At 42.9% G+C, this 26,333-nt stretch overlaps 1 protein-coding gene across 1 annotated transcript in view; it reads right to left on the reverse strand.

The window, feature by feature from the left end:
- The window catches only part of trappc9 (trafficking protein particle complex subunit 9), a 272,998-nt gene that overhangs the window by 105,192 nt on the left and 141,473 nt on the right, over positions 1–26,333 (reverse strand). The window contains exon 19 of the mRNA XM_080485031.1: positions 14,838–14,948. Coding sequence (XP_080341157.1) covers positions 14,838–14,948 — 111 coding nt within the window. The remainder of the gene's footprint in view (positions 1–14,837; positions 14,949–26,333) is intronic.

The following is a 26,333-nucleotide window of genomic DNA, read 5'->3' on the forward strand; positions in this document are numbered from 1 at the left end:
ACTCGATAACCTGGAGACACCGCGGGGCCTCAAGGAGAATGTAAATGCCGATCAGGTGATGGTGGAAGGAAATGGAGGTGAGCCGGATAAAAACAGATATATCTGTCTGTATGAACGGAGTGTGGAATTGCAGCGCATTCCCAGAATACCAACTACAGTACAATCACACCTGTGAGTTTACCCAGAGGTCTGAGGCAGCCGGAGGGACTGCTGCGATACAGGATACTGTACATAAGTGGAGGGAGATCTCGGTGTTCTAGCACCTTAACTAACCCATCCACAAGACAGCCAACAGAGCTAAAATGTCGCCGAGGGAAGGCATTACTCTGAATAAAACACACAAACAATAAAACTAAACCTGTGTGTGTGTGTGTGTGTGTGTGTGTGTGTGTGTGTGTGTGTGTGTGTGTGTGTGTGTGTGTGTGTGTGTGTGTGTGTGTGTGTGTGTGTGTGTGTGTGTGTGTGTGTGTGTGTCACTTTTTCTTGAGTGGTGTGAAAGTGAATCCCATGGAGAGCTGGAGCAGCAGCAGCTGTAGATCTCAGCGGTGGCGCCTCATCACTGTCAGAGCGCCGCTCTCAGCAGATCCCAGTGTGTTTCCATTAGACGCGCTGTTTGTGTCGCGCAATGAGCGCGGGCACTGTTTGGATTCGGTGAGGAAGGTTCACACTTGCCTGCCATACACTGGATAGCTGAGCGAAGCTGCATTATCTGCCATATGATGGGGAGGGGGGGGGGTCACCATGGCAACAAGCTCTGTTTGAAAAAGCTTGTGCAATCAGGCGTATCTGCTCCTGTGCGTGCTGATCTGGCAGAGCCCAAAAAAAAAAAGAAAACCCCACAGTGAATGGAGAAAGAAAAAAAGAAAAAGGAGAGGAGCTGTGATGAGCGAGAACCACATCCTCGCTGGACTGCAGCTATTAACAAGCAGGCTGCGATGATGATGATGATGATCATCATGATAATGATCATGGGATTGCAGCGGGGACTAGTTAGTGCCTGGAGGTTGATACTGTCATGAGGCGTAAACTCCCAAAGGCCTGTTTAAATCCCCTGGGAGGTACAGCTGTGAAGTGCTGGTTGGGATGTGGAAAAGGTGAGAGCAAGCTGAGGAAAGAGACACCGGATGACTTATTACCGCTTCAAACGCCAACACTGGTTCAGAGACCAGACATCAAAACAACAACTACTGTAATGTGCGCTCTACGCAAAGAAACATCCCAGTCACAATGTGAAATCATGGTTTCCAAAGCCCTATTCACATGGGATTAGTATCACCGAGGGACCAATAGTGATTTGAAATGATTGCGGAGGACGTCTGTGATCTCAATCCTGTGCGAATGCACCATGTCTGTAATTTGTAAAGAAAGTTCTAGAGTAAATTACCAACCATATTCGGCCAAACACCGACGTGCTGGGATAATACTGGTGCCGTGCGAAAGTGCATCTCGGTGATCGGGGGGGGTATTTTAGTTGTTTTGTTTCTTTTATTGCGTCAACGAGGCGGCCAGCAGGCGCCTCCCTCCACGGAGAAGACCGGACCTCTGACCCGAGCAGCCTGCCATCTATGTCCACGTCCAGCCCAGGCTGTCCCCTCCGCTGCCCTCCAGGTACCCAGTCAAGCCAGAAAAGCCTTTTTTCCCGTTGAATCATTGAGGCTGCGGTGGAAATTGACAGCATTTAACAGGAGTAGGAGCTGAAACACAACAGGCCTGTGGACCGTTTGCAGAAACGGCAAAATGAGATCAAGAAGAGGAGGAACATTCTGGGGGATACTGAGAAGGATGAGGCAAGACATTTATACCAGGTGTGTATCTTTTAACAGGCTTAACAAAAAACACGCTGACGGCCCGTCATCCCAACAGCGCTGCTTACTGTTCTCAAGTTCCATCGCTGCTTTGACATGTTTACTGTTGCCATGACGACTACATGCCACGTGACAACAGCGGATGTTGTGACGTGTGCGGATGTGACATCGTATCTGGGCTGTAAGTGTCTGTAATTTGGAGTTCGCTTATCCCGTGTGAATGTACTGCAAGAAACACAGAGGTGGCGCAGTAATTCACAAATTACTATTGGTGTCTAGGTAATACAAATCCTGTGCAAATGGGGCATGAGCCTCATATTGGGCAAAAGCTTTTAAAAAGATCTTTTACTTTCAGTATGAATATGGTGAAAGCGGGGCCTCACGATCCTTCTGACGTTTTGGGTTTTAAGCAGGGGGTGTCAGAAAAGTTAGCACAGGGCGAAGCACTCATGGCAAAGTCGCTTTTTGATCCTTCAATGTGAAGCAGAATCAAAAAGCGCTGGATTATTCACCCACTGATAAGGAACACGACCTGGGTTTAGATCATCGTGAGGCAGGTTAGTTTTACAATACTGGTGTGGCAATAATAACAGAGGGTTTTTTTTTTCTCTCCCCGCAATTCACACATTTGAGCAATATCAGGACAATTGGGCCCTCATTAAAAGTTTGCATAACAGAACCAACATTTTGCAACTCAAAGCAAGCTGTATTTATTTTTAAGTAAAAAAAAAAAAATATATATATAAAGACCTGAAAGTCCAATTGCAGCATGTAAAATGTCAAAGATTACTATATAATTGCATATAATTGGCTTTCAAACTGAGCTTCTGCTTCAATTAATCCACTTTTCGGACTTCAACCACAGCCCTGTGAACGTCTCACCCAAACGTAAAATCGGAGAAACAAGAAGAACCCAGTCCTCGTTGAGGTTCTGCTATCAGATCTCTCTCAGGCTACACAACAACGTGTTCACAAAGTGAAAACGGAAAAACGTTCTGTTTACGCGACAATGGTGCCGGGAACTAACTTTTTGAAAACTAAGGAGCGTCAAGACTCCCAGTTCATTTTCTCCTGGGACTTGGTAGTTTTATAGTCAGGAGTCATCTGGAACAGCAATTCAACTCTGTGCAAATGTTTGTGTACTCGCCATTGTTAATGTTTATAACTTATTATTCTGTGTGTGTGTGTGTGTGTGTGTGTGTGTGTGTGTGTGTGTGTGTGTGTGTGTGTGTGTGTGTGTGTGTGTGTGTGTGTGTGTGTGTGTGTGTGTGTTCGTGTGTGTGTGTTCGTGTGTGTGTGTGTGTGTGTGTGTGTGTGTGTGTGTGTGTGTGTGTGTGTGTGTGTGTGTGTGTGTGTGTGTGTGTGTGTGTGTGTGTGTGTGTGTGTGTGTGTGTGTGTTCGTGTGTGTGTGTGGCATTGTTTTCAAACCTTTGCCATGTAATTTGCAAAACTTTAGATATAATCTTAACCATGTGTTGTTACTCACAGGACTCAGCATACATACTGTTCCTACCCAGAACTCCTACCTTGTACACGTATATTAGTCATTACAGTTGTCAGATACAAACTACCAGATACTGAATGTTGAAATTATGTTGGAATTACAGATAAAAGTACTTAATTATTCTCCAAAAACTGTAAAGCCAAAATGAACCCAGACGGCTTGACCGGAATTTCAGTCGTAAAGAGTTAACGTTCAATAAAGATATCAATTTAAATGAAAGTGCATTATTGCAGTTTTTGTTTGCTAAACATTTCCAACTTGTGGACGTTTGCTTCATCCCTGATCCTGAATGAGTCTTCTGCAGACAGTAATAGGCTGATCTGTGCAGCTAAATAGAATATTAATACTCTACTCAGATAGAAGGTCTTTTAAAATTGACATTCAAGGTTATGCAGACATAATCACTGCCAAACCATTTTATTTCATTGGAGGAACTCTGCTGGTATCCACAAGCAGTGGAGAAGAGGCCTGAAGAGGGTCACAGCTCCATTGTTGTCTGTGGATTGGCATTGGCAGTGTTCACACTCCTGGTTATTGTATACAACGCTCACCCGAGTACCTGCAGGAGAGGTTTGAATGATCCGATCACAGTCCATTCAAAACGCGTCCTGGGGGCTATTGTACCTGCACCTTCTTGTGTTTTACCGTCATCTGATTCCACTCCAATCCAGCCCCGTGCAGCTTGAAGGCGAGTGTAAATGGGCTCTAACAGAGCCTCATCCTCTCTACACTGGAAGCCCTCAGTATTGTCAGTGACATTGAACTTGTTATTGGAAAGCGGGGCTACTTTATTTTATAAGGTTGAATTTAAGCTATAGTGTTTATAGTAATTGGCCACGTCCCCTTTTAATGACTTCAGCATCAAGGTATCATCTAGTTAACCCTTTGAACCGAAGATGAACTGAACGATGTGACAGGAACACAACAACATGGAGACTCAAGGGTAACCGAGGATCCGGACCCTCGACCTGAACCGAGGTTTGAACAGCAGAGATTCTCCGCCTAAGTCTGGTTATCCAGGTTTCTTACTGTTAAAAGAAAGTTTATCCTTTCCACCGTCTCCCCCACTGGTGGAATTGTTGGGTTTTTCTCTGTAAAAGTACCTATATATAAATAAAACTGAATTAAATACAGACCTTTACTATGGGAAACCGGCTGTTTATAAGTATTGTTGTGTATCTGAACTCCCCGCATTCATCGCCAAACAGCTCTTTATTGTAAAAGGTAAAACCATCCTGAAGAGCATTCAGAAAAACACTGTTACTTCTCGACAGAGGCCAAAATCTTCCAGCGAACATATTCTTCCCTAAATAGTAGAATAAAACGTGCAGAGAAATCCGATGAGCTCAAGAGAATCGCAGAATGAGGAGGTAACGGAGGACGTTCTCCCACTGGTTGTATTTGTACAGCTGACAAGCTGGAGAAAAGATCCTTGCGGGCCTCTGTTCTCCAATTCTGATAATTAGCTACTGTTCAAACACGCACGTCAAACCCAACACGTTCAATAGAAACATCCAGCAAATCGTCTGAGTGACTTGCGATCAAAACCCACGTAATTACAGTACTTAAAGAACCTCGCTTTATGGAAATGACTTTTTCAGTCTGACATCTCGGACAACACTCGTTATTTTTCCGCTCATATTAAGAACGGAAGCTTCAATTTTCTTCGTCTCATCGTATTTCGCTCATTAGATCAAAGATTGAGTCGCAGAAAAGGTCACGGCTGTCTGGCGGTACATGGGATCACTCCTTTTTTCTCCTCAAATTAAAGGATGGAAAGTAAGTGAGGAGAGCGGCATTCATTTACATGCTGTTTATGCAGAGCAGTGACCATTAGAGCCTCATTTTTTCTGAGCTCTGGGTGGCTGAAAGAAGCTGTTACTGTGGAGTAATCAGGTGGGGGGTGAATTAGTCATTTTGCTAAAACCAAATTTTCTCTGCACGCTGAGGCATGCTGATGAATTAATGCTACATGGTACAGTATCATCATTAGAACTCAAATGCTCATAATTTTCCTCGCAGATAACTAATACAGTACTGAACTTTTGCATGAAAAATACCACTCTTATAAAGTATGGCAACGGTTAGGCTGTGATTTATTCTTCCAAGTAGACTATTTAAAATATCAGAGGGAGACGGGAAACTGTGCAGTGTCCTGTCAGACTATTGGTGGATTTTGAACAGTACATGCTTCAGTCATCAGGTGGGCTGTTTAATGAGTGCTAATGCTAACAGACTGTAAAAGTCCCTGCACATATGGTAACCCCGCTGCTGCTGCTGCCTGCCAAAAAGCCTGTTCGTGAAAACTACAGCAGTATTTCTTTGACATTTCAGCAAGGTTTATGTCACCTAACTACAACCGATGGATGATGGGTACATGGCCAATGCTGCAGCCGGCCAGAGGGATACAAACAAGAAAAACTAATGAATGGTATGTGTTACTTGCGGGTCCCCAACCAGATCATTATAACTCATAGATTTTATTTTTAAAAATACTGCATTTTTTGGCAGAAATCATGACACAACAAGCAAACCAAGATGGCCGACTTTTACATTGTAACCAATGTCATGGTCTGACAGTCACTATAATGCTATTGTTATCAAAATAGTACATTGAAATAAATATAAAGTAGTGCCTTTCATCGACAACACTCCTAAATAAGACTCAGTGTATTTCTGAAGTCGTACCGAAAATTTCAAGTTTTCAGGATTGATCGGAAAGTGAAAAATCACTTGACAAGCTTGTTAATTTAAACTTTGAAAGAGCAAGTTTGCCAGATCCAAACAGAGAGGAAAACGCAGGAACATATGCTTCGGTCTCTTCTGCTGCGCTCCAAGTCAACATGGAACAAAAAGAAGATCAGTGCTGTGGAGCCCCGGCTCCTCCGGGAATCTGTTCAGACTCCCAAACATCAAAGTAGCTGATCACATTGTGAGGTGCCCAGCCGTTTTTTCCCCCCATTTGCCATTAAAGGACACCGCAAAGGGGATAAAGACCTTGTAAAAGACACATCTGAATGATCTGAGAAGATGAAAGGAGCACTGTGCCGCCGGGAAGAGGACACTCTCCACAAACTAACCTTATGTTCACAAACAGCACATAACTTCTTTGTTTTTCCATATAAGCATTCAATAAGTGGCACTTATCGGCTGTCCCTGAAAAAAAAAAAAAAAAGAGAAACCATATAAAAAGGAAGGAAGACAGAGACTGAGTCCAAAACTTGTTGTTCCTCCATCCAGGCCTGTTTTTCGATTTGTGTCGCCATGAAAAGGCAAAAGGGAGAGACAATTAAAAATCCTGTGTTGTGTGAAGGAAGTGCCGATGATTGACAGAGTCATTTTTGCCGCTGTCGGATCGAGGACTTGAGCTCCAGCGGTCCTGGATGGAGACTCCAGAAAACATCTCGCGCCTGACACCTCATTCATCACAGGAGAGGAAAGAAATACAAAATGACATGGCCGCTTGATGTCGGGAGAGGATGAGCTGGAGAGACAAGCGCAATATGGTTCGGCAGACGGAGATCTTGGGGTCCATGCCCCCCCCCCCCCATGACTCCCCCGTCCTGCTCTGTATGCACCGGGCCACTCGGGCTCGGAATGATGTGAGGATGCTGGGTGTGTGTGTGTCAAAGGAAACCATCAACAGAGGATGGGGAGGGGAGGGGGGGGTGAATGAGGATGCATCCACTGCATGTTGCCTGCTTTGGATATCTACAGAAATATTGTGCAGCGTGAGGAAGAATCTACTCACTGGATCTACACTAATCTTCAAAAAATGAAGATGTACATCTCTCGGGCTTCGGGAGAAATCCTGACGGAATGCGAGTGCTGATTTGTGGAATGAAATGCAGCAGCAGTATCTACAGGGAACGCCAGTCAAAGAAGTGGGGGGGGGACATGTTAAGTCTATATATGCAATTGCAGAGGTTACTAGACTTGACATTTTCTGCCTTAGGCGTGCATCATGTCATAGTGGATCAGTTTCTACAGAGACAACAGATTTGAAATCAATTACAAGCCTGGCACATTACGTATTCTGACCTCCATTGAAGCTTTTATGCAAAACTCATTGTGATTGTGTCAATGAGAGGTGGAGAGAGTGAGTCCTTAGCAATCTGGATAATTGTATAACAGTGACAGATGGTCCGGGCTGAAAAAAAAAATTTAAAAAAAAAAAGCTGAGGGGAAATACAGTGAACGTAGAGCTGATGACACATAATGAAACTCCAGGAACATTTGTTTGGTTTAGGCTCCTTTATCCAGCTTGAGATGTGCATTGTTCCGAAGAGATGGAGGAAGAACTTTACCAAGTCATCATTACCAGAATGGACTGAAAAGAACTCCTTCAAAACAATATTGTGACAGTGAAGCTACATAGAGTTTTATCAAACAGTAATTAAAAAAACACAAATCTAATCTATTTTATCCCAACGACCAAGAAGTCAATCCAGAAGGTGTTCAGCCACAGAAACCAATGCTAAATGTGTTTTGGAAGGATTGGTAGTCAAACAATCACTGTAGTGACGTACCTGGATTAACGACTATTCGCGGATATCAGCAATAGAATAATCTGTACGAGTAGTTGTGCAGTAATAAGAGGAGTGTTCGAGAAACACTGTAAAAGGTATTACATTAAGCTTTCCAGAAATATAGCATTATCTGAAATAAGATAAATGGGATGTCACAGTGACCTTGTCCAAATCTGAGTGTCTCATCATTGATTCTCTTTAACATTTGTGGCAAATATAACGATAGCCTGTCATAGCCTCTTTTTCCCCCCCGAGATAATGCATTCAGAAAAAAATGGACCCAAGATTAAAAGTTGGGGTCATGATGACCGTGACTTTTGGCCACCAAAACCAAATCAGAGAGCTTGAGTGGCGAATTTGAGGGAATTTGTGCAAATTGTTTGAGGGACAATGCATTAATGAAAATGTGTAAGGTCAAAGTGACTCTTTCCAGTATTATAAAATCATTAATGGCTTGAGGTGATCATTTCAAAATCCTCCCTCAAGGTGTCCAGGAAAAATGACAATATGTACAAACAACGTAAACAATATGACTCTGGCATTCACCTGCTGCTGAACCGAGGCATTAACATACACTCTGGGTTATATGTGCTTCTGCAAAGCAAAATCAGACTGGATTGATTATCGATCACATACAGCACCATTTCTGCTCTGTCAGTAGCAAGTAACACAGGGTGAACGGACAACTCGTCCACGACAATTTTTTTTTCAGCATTATTGATTTGAAGGATTGGATTTCAAAGTATATTTGACACAAAACATAAGATATCAAGTATATTTGACACAAGAACATAAGCAGTGGCTTCATCACCCGCAGGAAAGGTCCTTAATCGGTGCAATGTGATCTGGGTGACAGTGCTCAGACTGCCACCCCCGTGACCCGGAAACGGATAAGCAGGAGAAGATGGATGGATGGATGGATGGATGGATGGATGGATGGATGGATGGATGGATGGATGGATGGATGGATGGATGGATGGATGGATGGATGGATGGATGGATGGACATAAGCAGTGGCTGATTTTGTTATGGGCGAAATGGGCAGCTGTCTATTTGATCTGTAAAGAAGCAGAACCCTAGCGCGATAATGGAGACTTCAAACCTGCACCTCCATTCTACGTTGTGCTCAAGAGCTTTCCTCCTCCAGATCATCATCTTCAAACTCGCTTGTTCTCAAAATTAACTGAAATCATTCGAAAGGATCAGAGGCTCGCTTGAATCCGTGCAAACTCTTGATGGTATTTACAGTCTGGTAGACAAGTTGCAAATAAAGTCCCACTGCCAGAACAGTGGGTGGTAAATGGGAACCAGCATGGGACCTGGAGATCAAACTCTCTTTGAAGAGACGAGTGAAAATGGCAGCGCTGCTGTGATTTCTATCGGCAGACACTCATTCGTCAGGCTGAGTTACTTGCTACGAGACAAAATAGAATGGCTGTGATGTGCTTGACTTTTGGTGTTAACACAGCGGGACTTCATGGCGTTGATAGCAACTCCGATTGTGTGGTTTCATTAAAAACTAGGAGTGCAAACTTGTGGTCTGGCATGCTAATTTAAATCGTTTTTAGAATTTCTGCCATTTCCATGTCAGAAGTCGGACATCGTTTTCCAGAACTTTTCTGAAACGATGCATTTTCACTTCATAGCTTGTCACATAAACTGGACCTTAGCAAATATAATGCAATGGCAGTCAATTGGTTTGGAACATTGGACCACCAGTAGGTTCATTAGATTTATTCTCAATCGTCTCGTAAGCGGCACAGCAAGAGGAGGAGGAAGCGGGGAAGCAGAGCTGGGGCGCTCGCGAGGCTGCGCAGGAACCCACACAAACCACCACTTCATAGCGTTTTCCCCCGCAAATACCAGATCCCTCGCAAACAACATGGACGAACTAAGGCTACAGGTTTCCACTAACAACACAGAGGAGAACTGCTGTGTGCTGATCTTCACGGAAACCTGGCTCCGTTCATCTATTACAGACGCAGCTATCAGGCTAGCAGGCTGCACGCTACACCGTTGGGACAGAACTGCAAACTCCGGTAAGAGCAGAGGGGGGAGGACTGTGTATGTATATAAACAGCAGCTGGTGCACTGACTCTTAGACTGTGAGCAGCCACTGTTCCCCGAACCTGGAGTACATGACTGAAATGCAGGCCCTTTTACTTTCCTCGAGAGTTCACTGCTGTCTTCATTACGGCTGTGTACATTCCCCCAGATGCTAATGCTAACCAAGCCCTCGGACTGTTATACGACACCGACACCATTCGCAGTCAGCAGAACATGCCTCCTGAAGCTATTCATATTGTAGCAGGGGATTTGATTCAAGTTGATTTAAAAACAGCGCTCCCCCAATTACACCAACACGTCAAATGTGCTACAAGGGGAGAGAACACATTGGACAGGATCTATTCTCACAACAACCACGGCTTTAGGGCGAGGACATTACCACATCTTAATACCGGCATACATCCCCCTCAGGAGAAGCGCTCCCACCACATCCAGAACTATTAGGACCTGGCCTGAAGGTGCGTCTCAGCAGCTGCAAGACTGCTTTGAGATGACAAACTGGGAGGTGTTTGAACATCAGGACCCGGAGCAACATACCACAGCAGTACTGGATTAAATAAAGTTCTGTACGGACATCACCACTGTAGACAGGTACATCAAGGTTTATCCGAATAAGAAGCCGTGGATGACAAAAGAGGTGCAGTGCCTGCTCGGGGAGAGGAACACCGCCTTTGGGTCTGGGGACAGGGAGCTCTACAACACCGCCAGATCCAACCTGAGGAGGGGAATCAGAGTGGCAAAGGCTGCATACAAGGACATACGAGGACTGCTTTAAGAACAACGACTCCAGGCAGGTGGGGCGAGGGGTTCAACACATCACAAACTACAGACCCAGCAGCCTGTGAGCAGATGATGGTGGCGTCTCACTAGCAGAGGACCTGAATAACTTCCTTGCTCGTTTTGAGGTGCCAGTACAAAAAATGGCCTCATTATATCCACCAGCATACAGCAGCAGTCCCTTCATGGAGGAGGGGCACCAGGTGAGGCGTACACTAGGTACGCCGAATCCAAGGAAAGCCGCAGGCCCTGACGGAGTCTCTGGGCATGTGCTTAAGGGCTGTGCAGCTCAGTTGCCGGGGGTTTTCACCAAAATTTTCAATCAGTCCTTGAGTCAGGCCACCGTCCCTTCCTGCTTAAAGTCCTCCATTATTGTCCCCCTTCCCAAGAAAAATACCATCAGCAGTCTAAATGACTATCGCCCGGTGGCACTAACACCAATTGTCACCAAATGTTTTGAGAAACTGGTCCGGACACACATCACCTCCATCCTACAACCTGGTTTTGACCCTCTTCAGTTCGCATACAGGGCTAACCACGCAGGACGCCATAACAACAGTCCTCTACAGTGCTCTGTCCCACCCTGAGCATTAGGGGACCTAGGCATGCCTGGTCTTTGTGGACTCTAGCTCTGCTTTTAAAACAATCTTACCAAACAAACTGGTGTCAAAACTGTACGATCTGGGGAATCTGACTCTGTCGGTCGATGGATCAAATACTTTTTGACAGACTGTTCTCAGAGGGTGAGAGTGTCCCGCATGTCTCCTCAGCCACCAGTCTCACTGCCAGCTCCCCCCAGGGCTGTGTGCTGAGCCCGCTACTTTACACCCTCTACACGCATGACTGCACCTCGACACACCCCAGCAACAGCATTATAAAGTTCGCTGATGATACCACCGTGGTGGGGCTCATCTCAGGAGGGGTTGAGTCCGCATACCGGGACGAGATGGAGAGGCTGTCTGCGTGGTGCAAGGCGAACAATCTGATCCTGAACATCAAGAAAAACGACGGAGATCATCGTAGACTTTAGGAGGAGGTAAACGGATACTCCGCCCCTGTTCATTGGCGGGGACTGTGTGGAGAGGGTCTCCAGTTGGCGTGATGACCTGACCTGGAGTGCCAACACTACAGCCATCATCAAGAAGGCACAGCAGAGACTTTCCCTTTTTATGAGACTGTTTTTTTTTTTTTTTTACACTGGTTGATGTTTTATCTATCTATTCATTTATTTATTTATTTAGATTGTCACTTTGTTTTTATTGAGCGCATTCTTTTATACTTTATTTGTAACGGCACTTTAGAAGGACTGCACCGTACAATTTCGTTATACCTGTTACCACGACAATAAAGTCATTCTATTCTATTCTGTTCTCTTGGGTCAACTTGCCACAGAACCCAGCAGTGGTCCGAGTCACACGTCTCCGGTGGGGACAAAAACTAAAATAAAAAAACAAACTATCAGAATTCTAAACAAGAGGCTTAAATGTTATATGTGGCTGCATAACATCCAAGGTTCAGTTTCAGATACCGACTTCACCCAGAAGAGGAAGTAACAGAAGAAGCAACAGAAAATATGTGCCCCCTCTGGTGGGCCAGGGTAATACACTCTTGATTTCAGTCAAGCTACATTCCATGTGGGTTACTTCTACTCATCTAGATGATTATATTGGCTGACTTTCGACTCTACAAAGCCTAAATGTGAGATATCAAATACATTTCATCAACTAAAATGTATTTATGAGTAATAAGGGTCTTGAAAGAGGAAAGGATCCAATTTTCTGAGCTTTTTATGCCGGCCTGGCTGAAAAACAGTCAACCAGCAACAAGCCACCCGAGCAATCAGCTTTACAATGCCGGAGGCATCAATGAAAAACAAAAACTGCCCGCATCGCTGTCTCTCTCTGCCAAACACGAACATCCTGTGGATCATTTCTCACAAACATTTGTTGTAGAGATGAAGCAAGTCGGCAAACATTTGAACTCCATTCAGGGGAAGCAAAGAATTGGAGCCAAAAGCAGTGAGTAGAAGAAGAGGGTCCAGGCCGCTAAAATCAAACTGCTATTGTCAAGGATTTTCTATTTCATGCTGATTTGTCACATGTTGCTGTTGAAATGCAAAAAGACTTGAATCCCAATGACGACACAAGTTTGAGGGGAAAAAAAAAAAGTATCTCGACACAAAACAATAACTCCACATCTGGCTGGGAGTAAAATAAAAAAAATGGTTTCAACATTTGAGATGTCAGAAGAATCTTACAGTTGTACATGAAATTGACCGTCTTGACCAGGGTTGGGCAATTCATTTTTTGTAAAGGGCCACATGAAAAATCAGCACTGCTATTGAGGGCCGAGACATTAGTTAACTTTAATGTTGCTCAATAACAATAATCTCTTGATAAAAAGCAGCTTTTAATTGTGATTTTTATGAAGAGTTGTTGCCCTGTATCACTTTTTTCTCCAAGTCCCAGTCTTTTTATGGAAATCGTAAATACATTTTTATCAATTTCTAGTTCAGTAAATGATGGTCGTTTAGGCAAATGGGTTTGTAATTCCTCGAATCCTTAAGATCGCCATGATTCTTTTCTTTTTAAATGTCATGATATTTTCTCCTTTGTTCCTGTCATGATTACGACAACCTCCAGACAGTGCCATTTACCCCTCCAGGAAAAACCGAATAATAATAATAATAATCAAAAGAAATTAATCAGCATTTTTTTTTTTTTAATCCAGCAAGAATTAATCTTCTGCGCTCAGTTAAATAGAAGATTCGATCCGGATGTAAGTTTTCACTGAGCACCTTGAACGTTATCTTTCTGGCACGCTTGTTCATCTTCGCCACTCGTTTCTGCAGAGGGGAGATTATTTAGAAAGCGCTGAGTGATGAGCTGTTTGGCTCCATCTGAACAGATCCCTTTCCACCCCTTAATTCTCCTCAAATAATACCGACCCACCCCTGTGGTGCGAGGAGTCACCAGCGGCGTACCTCCACTCAGGACGGAGGAAGCACAGGAGAGGCGTCGCTGACAGGAATCATAATGTGCCACTTTCCCGTCAGAAGACAAGCCGAGTAAAAGAGCGAGAGATGGCCGAGGTATTCGACTGAATCCAGGAAAGACTGTGGTTATGATGTACATGCAGGTGAGTCCATCATGACATCGATCTGGTTGATCCTGGCAGAGGAAAGAGATCACTTCGACTGTCATCATCACTAAAACCTCTGAATACCTCTGTGGTGGAGAACTGTCCAACACTGCCACCTAGCAAATACATAAATATGATTCTCCATCCATGCACACGTTTGCCGTGATAAAAATGTAATCAAGAGAAAATAAAGTTCACTTTTAGGATACACTATATTGCTAAAAAAACATTGAGGGGTCTTTGACCATCGAGTTGGATGAGAAGGTCTGACACACAGTCCCATCTATAAATCATCTCATTCCATCAGGTTGAGGTCAAGTTCCTAAACGCCAAACTGACCAATTCATGTCTTTATGGATCTTTGTGCACATTCATGTTGGAACAAGAAAGAGGGCTTCCCCAAACGGTTGCAACCCAACAACTTAAAGTCTCCCCACCAAACGCTGCACTTGCCAAGGATCCTCTGTTACCGCTAAGACTCATCCATCGAATCGCCAGACAGAAGTGCACTTCCTTCAATCCATAAAACAATGTTGTTTTTGAAGTCTTTCAAAGCGTCACACAACACTTTGTATTTCACTTGGGCTCGGTTTACAACAGAAAACGTGTATGTAGGTTCCACAGTGAATGCTGTTTTTAAATGCAGTTGATGTGGCAGTAATGCAGCAGGTTTATAAAGAAGGTAAACTGGAGTCGGTCCAGTTTCATTAAATATTTATACATTGATCTCTCTCTAAATGAATATAAGCATCGGTGATACTCTTAAACAAGCTATTACACAAACCTAGTGGGAAGCGGAATTTAATCAGCTGTTTCTCCTACACAGATCCACGCGTTGTCCCTTCTATCGTCTATGAAAGTAAGACGAGTGAATCAGATCAAGAAAAATGACATATGAAGGAAAAAGGTAGGAAGGCTGGTTTGTAGGAACAGAGGAGAGGAGACTGAAAGTCATATCTGAAAACGTTTCCAGTTTGAAGTTCCGCTCGGTTAGAAAACAAAGTTTCCACTCACCTCTGGCACTCGCTGGCGTGAAGCACCAGGTCCTGGTTGTTCTTGGCGCAGACGGTGAGCTCGTGCTCCGTCGGGTTGAAGATGTCGAGCAGCAAGTGACACTGGCGGGTGCTGTGGACAAAGACAGAAGAAGTCACTGTAAAAATGTGCGTCTGTAACTATCTCACCCTGTATCATTGCAAATAAATATTACTTTACAGAGATAAAAATATATATTTACATATGGAGGCACTGTCGTTGCAAATAGTAAAACATTTAAAATGAAAATATGACCTTGTAATCAAAGTGAAATTGTTGGCACTTTCATAAAAACCACAAACAAAATTGGAACAGAGATAAAAACGTAAAAACCATAAACCTGGTAAACAAAATAAGGTGCTCAATGAAAAGAACCTAAACAAATGATCACTGTCCCATTAACACTCTAATGCACATGATGCTCGTTTGTTTGATCTTTAACTCGTATAATGATAACGTCCACATCTATCAAAGATGGGAATAAAATCTAAAGTATTGGTAGCTCATAATTAGCGAAAATGTATTAATTCTTGTTCAGCAGCACGTGGTGAATGGTTCTTCTGCACGTACGTGAGTAGATGGACAACAACAACAATGCCAGAGCGACAAGACTCACAGCCAATGTTCTGCTGTCCGTGGAAACAGACATCGATTTCAAATCCTTGCCGGGTGAACGCACAGATTTTCTGAAAACGCAAAAAGGATGCGTTTTTGTGTTTCCTCTTTACACTTGTTGCGTAAACAGGACCTAACAGGACTGCTCGACACCACCTTTGTCTTTCAAACTTCTTCAATGAAAAAAATAAATAAATAAACTAAACCACTAACAAAAGATTAAACTGTTGTTCCTTGTTTTTATTGAATAAACATAGTAAGCTCTGTTTTGTTAAGTTCCTCAAAATGTGGCATTATATTTTGATGCTGGATGAATGACTTTCGTGCACCAAATTTTGCAAGTGGTGTAATCGGTTTACACAAATTGAACATCGGACAAATTGTAATTTTTTTTTTTAACTATATGCTAATACAGCCTATACTATGAATCGTGCAACGTGAAACTTAATCCTACGCTGCCAAATGTTTTATAACGCCAAAATGAAAGAGGCATGAGTGTACTTTATGCATGTGGGTACAATCGCTCCATAAAAAAACAGGCAGTCACAGTGAATGCATTGCATCAACAGGAGTGGTGTGTGAAGGGCTCATCACTTCTTGTCATAACATCAAAGGTGGCGGCTCTTTCATCAGGCCCTCAGGCCTCCTGGAGCAGGTCGTCTCCACATTGTCCCAGCGCCTGCTTTTCTCATGCAGATCATAAGAGGGACACATTTGTGATTTAGATCAAGACGGGAGAGGTGACGCTGGATTTTCAAAGAGTTAATTTTAACCCCCAAGTAGGTGCTTTTCTCCCCTCCCTTGGTAATGACAGATGAAAGGAATGGATATAAACAGAGGCAGGGAACAAACCGTCCAACGCTGACGGTGGGCCGTTACATAAAAACTGCTCAGTAGAGTTGGACTCAGAGGGTTTTGGACAAAGTACAAAGAATAGAACATTAATAAATAGATATAACATAACTGAGCAATGTTGTATTGCGGATATTGCAAACTGCATCGTGGTTAAATAATTTGACTTTGCAATCATCTCCACAAAATGTGCACTTGATATCGACTATGAGTGTCAGGTTTGTCAATGACTTAAAACTGCGCAGATGCTTGGTACTGTAAGGTACATTCACTGTCTCCTGGGGCTTATTCAGTGAAACAAAAAAAAACGGAGTAACTTTTTTATGAAATAAGACAGTTGGTCAGGGCACTGCAAAACTTTTCAAAAGCTCCTGTAAGCCAGCCAAACACAATGCACTGCAATCCATTGAGGAGCTTGTTCACTGGGTATCCCAGAATCTCCAGTGCCAACATTCAGACTTTCAGTCCATCTCTTTGTAGAAGTTGCTAAATCAACCCAGGAGGCATCAGTGATGAAAGCCCAGCCTGGTGGGCATCAGGTACAGCCTCGTTAATGCAGACACATGAAAGGTCAGCTACTATACACCTTGTATCACCTGCAAACATCTGCTTGACTCAAGGTGAGGCCATGCCGACCTTTGTCAACTGTCAGAAGCACCTTAACGAGCCATAGAACATCAAACTGGACTTTATTTATTACTAAACTGTACCCATCATTTAGTGGCATTTTTCAAAAGACACCCCACCATGTTAGTCATGACAGCCTCTGTTTGTTGAACAAAACCGTCAAAAGTCACAAGATCTCTATTCAGCAGATTGAATTGAATTTATTCCTGCTCACTTACTAAATCACTGAAATATTGGGTTGGTACATGAGAGTCCAAACTTTGGGATACAGCTGTGTGAAAGAGGTTCATAGAAATCTCCACAATGAATGCAAGGAATCACAAAAAAAAGAAATAAAAAGTTGTAAAAATAGATGTGATTGCCCATTAGCTAACTCATGCCTTATAAATATTTGTGTAAATGGAGGCTTCAAATTGACCTTCGCTAAGTCTTTTATAAACTGCTGTGGCAATTAAAGGAGCATATATTTTAAGGCCTACCCATGTTTCTTTGATTGTCTTGTTGTCGTTGTTGGCAGACGTGATTAACGGGCTGAACAAGCCGAGGTGTTGATTAATAGCCCGGGGCGTTTAGCAGGGCGATCAATCAGGCTGTCGAGCTGAGAAACCGATCCTCATTGCTCATGCGCTAAGTAGCCAAGATCAAGTGAAGGAACACAGACAGGAGAATCCAGCCACAGACAATGTGGCTTTACACCGTATGATAAGAGCGGAGAGATTGGAAGATGAGTCCAAAATGAAGCAGAGTTTTGACGCTTTTCCGACTATTTGTCTCCATTTCAGTCTGTGAATTTTTACATTCTCTTCTCTCAGAGCTGAGAAACGTGTTTATAGTCAGTTCTTTTGTTGAAAAGTGTAAACAAATAAATCATCCCTCAAGAAAATATCAATCCCAGTGCCTTATGTGTATTTAATGAAGCTCAAGAAGGTAATTAGACAGAGGAGAGAATGCAAGGATACAAAACAGAGAAAAGACAAGTGGATGTAGATTCCCCAGAAGTCGACACAACTTACAAATACAACACAGGATCCACAACCTGAAGGCCACAACAAACAACAATCGTCTGGTTATATGAGTTCGCATGTAAACAATGAACAATGGGAACTCTTTCACAGCCGGTTGTGAGACTGAACCATGAGCTTGGATCATTATTACAGTAGGTTAGTAGGTGGTAGTTATGTCACGCACAATGTGAGGATTCCAACTTGCAAAGACCAACAGAGCTGCGCCCACGCTCCTGTCAGTTCTGCAGATCGCCATCAATAAATGCTGATTTTGCCGCCCTGCTAAGGAACCAAAACGTGACAAATTCCCTGCACACAAAATGTTACAGCCCTAATTAGCCTGGCTGGATTTAGAGTTCTGCCAATGAGGGGATATTTTTAGCTCCAGGAGCCAACATGGGACGGTTGACTAATCTTGCATCCAGTTTCAAAGGCTTGCAGGACTATTAAATAGCAAGTGAAAAGTAGAGATGTACTAATTGTCTGCTTCTGCGCCATGTCAAAGGATGAATTAAAATCAGATCTTGAATAACTACCTACAAAAGAGCCATTTTGCTTAACCCTCATCAGCTATGACATTCAAACCACTGACAGGTGACGTGAATTATACTGATTATCTTGTAACAGTGGCACCTGTCAGCTGGTGAGATATATCGGGCAGCGAGCGAACGGCTAGTTCTTGAAGGTACTTTGAGGCAGACAGAAGAAACAACTGTGCAAAGATTTGAAAGTTCGGACAACAGGGTTACAGAATCTTGGTCTTTTGTGATGGATGACGTCGCGTAAAACTCGCCAGGTCGCGTCGGGGAGCTTTAAAGAGTACCAATATCTCCAGCAGATACCTGACACACCTGACATCGATGCATTCCTAGTGTTTGTGGTATGAAAGACTAGAACGGTGGTGAGTAACAAGGTCTGGGTCACCTCGGGGTGACGTGTTAAGGAAAAAAATGGTGTCTGATACCACAGAAGATCTTCCACATAAAGTACAAGCATTATAGCCTGGTTCAAACAGAAAGGACCATCGCTCTCTGTCACCACCAGGAGCATCAACAAATAAGGACAAAACACTGTGAGGAAAAAAAAATTAACAGCAAATCATGATAGGAAATCGGTATTCAAGCTTACTTCAATTTGACAGCTGCTATAGCTATACAAGAGCAGCATCTTTGACCAGGATAATACTGCACCACAATAAACACTGTCCAGGAACACTTTTAAGGGACTTAATGAAAGGTGGAGGTTTCAACTGAAACCTGCTTGAAATTGTTCTGATCACAATTTCATCAGACTTCGGTGTGATGCGCTGGACAAAACAATCCCTGGAGCGCTCACCTCTTGAGCTTTGGGAGGAAGAGGATCAACTGCAGTCACCTGGAAGTCAGTTAAATCATCAGGTTACTGAAGAAAACTCATCACACTTATATATATACAATATATATATATAAGACACCCTGTCAATGTAATCATGAGAAGTTGGATATATTTTGGAATAACAGCTATTCAAAGTATATAGACACAGCTGGATATGATTGGCGCTGTGAGGGACTGCCGTTTTCAAGAATCATCGTTTGTGGTGAGTCGTAGCTGCGTTTATGTTTAAAATTGGGGCGCAAACGCAGAGAAATATCACTTTTTTTTTTTTCAAATACCCGGGTACGTGTAAATAGTTGTTTCTCAATTGGAAGGTTGCAGGCTTGATTCTCCTTCTACCCCTGTCCACATGTCACACTATCCTTGAGCAAGACACTGAATCCCAAACGGCTCCCAATGGATGGTTTGTATCCCTTTCCATGGAAGCCGTATTCATTGGAGTGGGAATCCATGTGGGAATGGGTGAACGTGATTAGGAGCGTAAAATGCTTTGGCGCTTGCTCAAGCAGAGGAAAAGTGCTAAATAAAGTTAAATCAATTTACCTTCTATAAACATCAGTCAATTGTGGGGAAGGGCAGACAGTAAAGGGTGTCTGTCATTTGCTCCATGAACCACAAACTTCTCCAGTTACTCTCAAAGATGATGTACAAATTGCACTTTCATAAATCCACATCATAGGATTGGTTCATTTGGGTTGTGGACCAAATCGACACACAACTTGACTGAATGTGGATTCAAGCTTCCTGTTCAGCGTAGATCATCTAGTGTGTCGCACTTCTGGACTCCCTCTTAGCTTTCTTTCACAGATTTGTCACATCGCATATGGTTTCCTTTGCGTTCCAAATGGAAACAGACAATGAGTTGCGTCACAAACATCTTGAAAGAGAGACCAAAGACTAAACAACGAAATAGAGTCTGACTCTAACTGGTAAAAACTTGCACACAGAAAATACAGTATTACTTATGTATGAGTAAAAAAACAAACTGTATCGATCAATAAAACTATAATGCAGTTTAGAAAGAAGAGTAAAGACTGTATATGGGAGGAAAAGGGTTCTTGAAGCAAAAAGGCATAAACAATACATATAAAGGTAAAGTCGGCAATGCAGGTGGGGGAGAGGTAAGGCAGAAAAGCGTAGTCTCAACAGAAACTTAGGAGTCTAGTCAGAAATCAAAACATTGGACCGGAGAAAATTCTACAGTGTTGATGTCTCATTGAGCCTGTGGAGCAGTTTCCATCAAATATCTTGTTGAGTTCAGGGTTAGTGATGTTTTTCGAGGTAATTCAATCTATATTTAAAAAAATGAAAGAGGCAAGACTCATTGAAATATATCTTGAGTGTTATTCAGTTTCAGGCTTGCTGAACCTGTGGTGATTCAGTGCTAATGTCCAAACTTTTTATCAAACACAAACATTGATTATTTCTCGTTGACGCAAGATTTGAAGGGAATGTTATCAGGTCCTTTTCGGTAATGAGGATGAGACACATCCTAAACTATGACAACGAGATTGTAAAACCTTGATCAACGCTACTGGGACGTTATCCAGCACAGCATCATTAATCTAGGATGTAGTTTTATAGTTGATAGTCGCCTATAAAAGCAATACAACTTGGTCGAATGCCTGCCTATCCGCCATTGTTCATGTTTATAACGTATTGTTTTCTGCTTGCGTGTGTGTTTTTTCATTCTGCATTGTTTTCATTGCGCAATGACTTGAGAGCAAATCCACAACAACTGAAAGACATTTGGGAAATTATTTAGAGATGTTTCAAAGGAAAGTTGCCTTTTGCCAACATTTTTTTTAAAGCCTGACTGAAATTGGAAGTTAACTATAACTCGCTGGTCTTTGTGGAACCTGATGGAAGATGGCGGCTGTCATATCTTTAATTATCATTTGCAGAAACCTGAAACTAAAACTTGAAAAGAACCATCTTGTTCTTTGTTGACCTTTTGCAGGAGCTTGATTTAAACGCGTAGATAACCACCTTGTCGAATGGCAAGAATTGGAGAACGTGATGGAAAATGGGGTCCACTATTGTCGGCCTTTGCAGAAGCCTGACAGAAATGATCACATGCCTTTTTCTTTTTTTTTTTTTCTACTGTTGGCCTCTGTGGAACCTGATTAAAACTGGCTGCAAACTATCATATCTTTAAAAATGCAGAAACCTAACTAAGGTCTTGTTTATACAACGTTTTAAGTGAAAATGCATTGGGGTTTCTTTTTGCGTTTTTAATTCAGAAAGGTTTTCTTTTAGACAGTGATGTTTCGAAAAAGATGTCTGAATACATGGGAATGGAAGAAATGCTGAAAATTATGTCACTGTGATGTTGAGCCACTAGTGGGTGCTGTTTTTATGTAATGAAACCACCGACCTATGCACGCAGAGAACAGTACCCAGTAAACACAGAAGTCGTTTTGGCCCCCATGGTATCTGGTGTGTATCTACTCTGGTTGAAAATGGAAGTTAACTTATCCTGGGTTTTGTTAAAGAATTCCCTGCAGAAGCCTGATTGACACTAGTAAATGACTATCTTGTCTTTTGTTGGCCTTTGGCATACAGGTGCAAGACGCAGCTCAAAGGATTCTAGACACTATTTGAGGTAATAAGCTTCCGCAACAAAATGTTAACAGTAGTTTGTTTGCATTTACGAAATATTCAAAATGCTGCATTAAAAAGTCGGGAATGCCATTAATTATAAAGTGACTGCAAAGACAAAGATAAAGCAAGAAAAAAAAAAAAATGGAGCGAATAAGTTAGGTAAGTCAGGGAGAAAGAGTGGAAGAAAGTGTTGCTGAATAAGAAGTAAAGAACGGAGAAAGAGCTGATGCAGCAGAGGCCGAAAAGGTCAGAACAAAGGATTGCAGAAGGAGGAAGAAATAGAATAAGAAGAAGTACATTTTTATCAAAAGGGAAAGACGGGATAGGAAAAAAAAGTAGAGACAATGGTATTAATGTGAACAACTGCTGTGCAACAAAACCTCTCCAACTCCGAAAAAACAACAAAAAACAGCAAACTGACTTTGAGCAAACTGGCTTCTTCTGTTGCTCTTTTTAGGAAGAGACAAAAAAAATTAATAAAAATACTACAGAAGACAGCAAAGTAGAGATGGAAAGAGAGACATGAAAAGACAGATGGAAAAGGATAAGTCACTGTGTTATTGAGTGATAGCATATCACCACTTCCAAATTCTCTTTTAAGTCCCAGGCAAGAAGAAACACACTCAATAGCACATATCACAACAAGAACGCTTGATGACCTTGTAGAAGGAGGATTCAAAGTAAAGTCAAACACATAACGAATATATGAATCCTTAGAAAGTGCAGGTGAAGCAACTTTGGATCAGTCAGTGGCCCGTGTTACAGTCCATCATGGACGCAATGTCTCAGTGACCAAATTGCCTCTGCAGCTCAGATGTGAGCCGACTGGTGAGAATCTGTGGGCTGGGCTCACCGTGGTCATGTAAAGGACACCCGAAACACAAAGACAGTTTCCTGTTTTCACTTGAAAACTTTGGTCTTTGGCTTCCCCACACTGTGATTTTAATAATCTATAGTAGAGACAGCCAGAGCGACAGAGATGGATGGATGGATGGATGGATGGATGGATGGATGGATGGATGGATGGATGGATGGATGGATGGATGGATGGACGGATGGACAGACAGACAGACCTAAATAAAAAAAATCTAAATTACCACAGAAAATGACCCCAATCTCAACATAAAACCATTTCTGATGAAACCTTCTGGTGCAAAATACAGTGATATTTCAAAAAAACGTTTAGGCTGATGCTAGCTTGCTAGCTTTCATAGCAGCATCGCCAATATATCAGCTTGAGTCTGCGTTTTGTTTTGTCCACTGCTCTGAAGACAATTTTTTTTTAAAAATTCAATATTTTCTTAGAAATTATAACAATTTGCTTGGTTGTTCTGCTCGATTGGAGCTTCTTGCAGTCCGGTTTTGGTCCACAGGCCTTACGTTTGACATCCCTGTCTTAATATCTTGGATCATTGTCATTGATGAATTCATCCTGATTTGGACTATTTTATGTAGGATGAAGCCTGTTACGAGCTCAGGATTGATTCATATTTAACAGCGTGGCTGTGAAGCTGTGCAGACGGTGATGATCGGTACAGACAGAGACTATTTGAGGAAAGAGAACGATTCATTCATTTTGTTCGTGGAGTATGATGGAGACCGGCCTCTCAGCCGGGGGGAGTTTATCTCTTTGCTTTTCTGATCAGGATTTTGAGCAGCTCCTTCTCAGACAGACCAGCGAGGGTCAAGGACCCCGATGAGGAGGGCCTGTAAAGTCTATTGAGTTACTAAATCTGATACTGAGCTCCGACAATAACACTTATTTGACTTTAAAGCTTTTTTGCAGGCTTTCTGCAGCCTTAAACCTCTAAAGCTTTCAATTTTCAGCACATCTGTGGTTGAGCTTTTGGGTACTGTACGTCAGGGTGCGGCGGCGGTGCAGATGGGGGCGGGAGGTAGAGGGCGGGGGGGGTGGGGGGGGTGGTTATGATGACAGCGTGATGGTATAGCAGCCAGAGCGGCGTATCTATCAGCGCCCGGCCGAGATGGATGGCTTAAACTGCAGATATTATTACAGCTAATGATTCACTTCAAGTGGCCATTACTCTGCCTCGATCTGTCTCCAGAGCTTTTTCCAGTCGGGGGGGGGGGGGGGGGGGAGCAGGAGTGAAGCGAGTGCGGAAGACGAGATGTGTGTGTGTGTGTGGGTGAGGGAAGAATGAGTGAATGAGTGACCTGCCAGTGACGATATCATTCTATGGCTTCTTTATGTGGCCAGTAATAATGTCACAGTGGGCTGATACCCATCCAAAAAAATTAAAAAAGAAAAAATCAGGAGGGAATAAAAGTCTTGTATGTGAGGCAAAATGAAATCTCAGAACCGAGTTTTCTTAGCATTTATTAGTGGGGAGAAGAAGAACCATGAGGTGGATTATTCTTCGCTGGAACTGCCGGTGCTGAAGCATTGTTTTATTCATCCGACATTGACAAGGGCTTAAATGATGAAATAAACGCCTTTGGTACCTTGGTGCAAAGACTACACATTGGATCAGGAGTATCGAAAAAAAATGCAGAGCAGTTCATCCATATTGGCGAGAAAGACTTATAAAATATCAATGAGTGACTGAGGAAAGTGCCTGAAGGACAAATCGTGAAGCCAATCAACACTTTTCTTTTTTTTTTTTTTTACCCAGAAAACCTCCATTGTGGGGGTGGACGAGTGTTTGGTTGTTTTGATTTTTCTGCAGCCAACTACAAATAAACTTCTTAATACAAGTAAGCGTAAGTGTTGAAAACTGGGAAAACAGATCATGCATGTATTGCGTCCCCTGGTGGGAGTCGTACATATTAGGCAAGTTTCAAAAATGTTGGGATGATTTTTCATGTTGAGAAATCGATGAGCGACTAAAACAGAAAGCTTTTGCAAATCTCCAAATCTTTAGAGCAGGAAAATCTGTGAGAAGTTTAAAAAAAAAGAAAATGGGCAGAGGTTTAACAATCTGTAAAAAATGTGGCTATGAGATCTAAAACTGTGTCAGAACAATGTTCCTGTAAGTAAAATTTACAACCCATTGAGAGGATTTTCTTTTGTACATTTCAGATCTCAGGAATCATTTTAAAGATGTTTCAAGTGAAAACGCATCATCACTGCATTTTCGTTTCAGAACAGTTTCACCTTTACACGGCACTGTTTTGAAAACGTGGTCCGTTCACACAGAAATGGCAGAAACTGTGACAACACCGTCGTTCTGATGTTGGGCCACTAGTAGGTGCTGTTTGTTATTGTAATGAAAACATACACATGTGCGCAGGGAGCAATGTGAAATGAACATCAACACGGAAATTCGTTTGGAAGAATGCTCAAGTTGGATTGTTATTCCGGTGACTGTCAAAATAAAACTACCAAGTCCCAGGAGAATATGGGCTGGGAGTCATGACACTCTAGAGGAAAACGTTGTCGTTATTGTTCATCTACTGAGCATGTGCAGAGGAACTACTTACTGCAGCCGTGGCGCAAAGTAGCAGCATTTCAGAAAGCTTTTGTTGTTCCCCGTACCCACAGAGACGGATTCGGAGCGTTTTCAAAAAGTTCCAACTTGGAAGCCCATTGCAAGAAGTTGAGCTTCATTGTTGTGGAAACGGACACCCAAAGCGAAACTTTTTCGCCTTCAGGCAGCGGTCTATTAAGAGCGTGCAAGAAACCACCGCATGAGCTCAGAAACACTTCCAGCCAACACTGCCTGTGGACACATTATTCCTGCAATCCACAAATGCAAGTTGAATCTGCATTATGCGAAGAAGAAGCGGTGGTCAGGATCAAAAAGACACTGCGGTCTTCTCAAAGCTTATTTGAAATGGATTGAGGCAAAATGAAAAACTGATCTCTGGAAAGATGAATCAGACATGAAAAAGGAGCGACGCCGTGGCATGCAGACGAATGAAGAGAGGGAGGATCCGGCTTGTTATCCCCACACATAAACCCATGCAGGGTCGTGGGGTGCAAGAGCTTCCTCTGGGCGAAGGCAGGACACACCCTGGACGGGTCGTATGAACAATAAGAATCCCAGCATGTCTGGCGGTGCTCACACAGTGGCCGAAGCAGCGCACACATCCGGTGTAGACGAGAGTACAGAGAGGTTTTGATGTCTGCTCCCATCCAGACAAAGCGTCATTCAGCTTTATTCAGCAAACGCCTTGCATAGTTCAAGTAGACAACGCAAAACCTGCAGCCCAACCGCATTACGGCAGCCGGGCTCCACACAGAAGAGTCCGACTTGTAAACTTTCCGCATCTTTGTCAGTCGGAGCAAGAAAAGAAAACTGACACCGAAGATCCAGGAATGTTCAGCAGCAGGAATCCAGCATCAGACAAGAATTCAACTTCATTTCTCTTCAAATATCTCAGCAGCTGGTCACCCAACCTCCCAGACTGTGGTTACAAGAAGATGCAACACTGAGAAAAA

This window comes from Lipophrys pholis (assembly GCF_963383615.2).
Source record: "Lipophrys pholis genome assembly, chromosome: 17".
NCBI classification, from domain to species: domain Eukaryota; kingdom Metazoa; phylum Chordata; class Actinopteri; order Blenniiformes; family Blenniidae; genus Lipophrys; species Lipophrys pholis.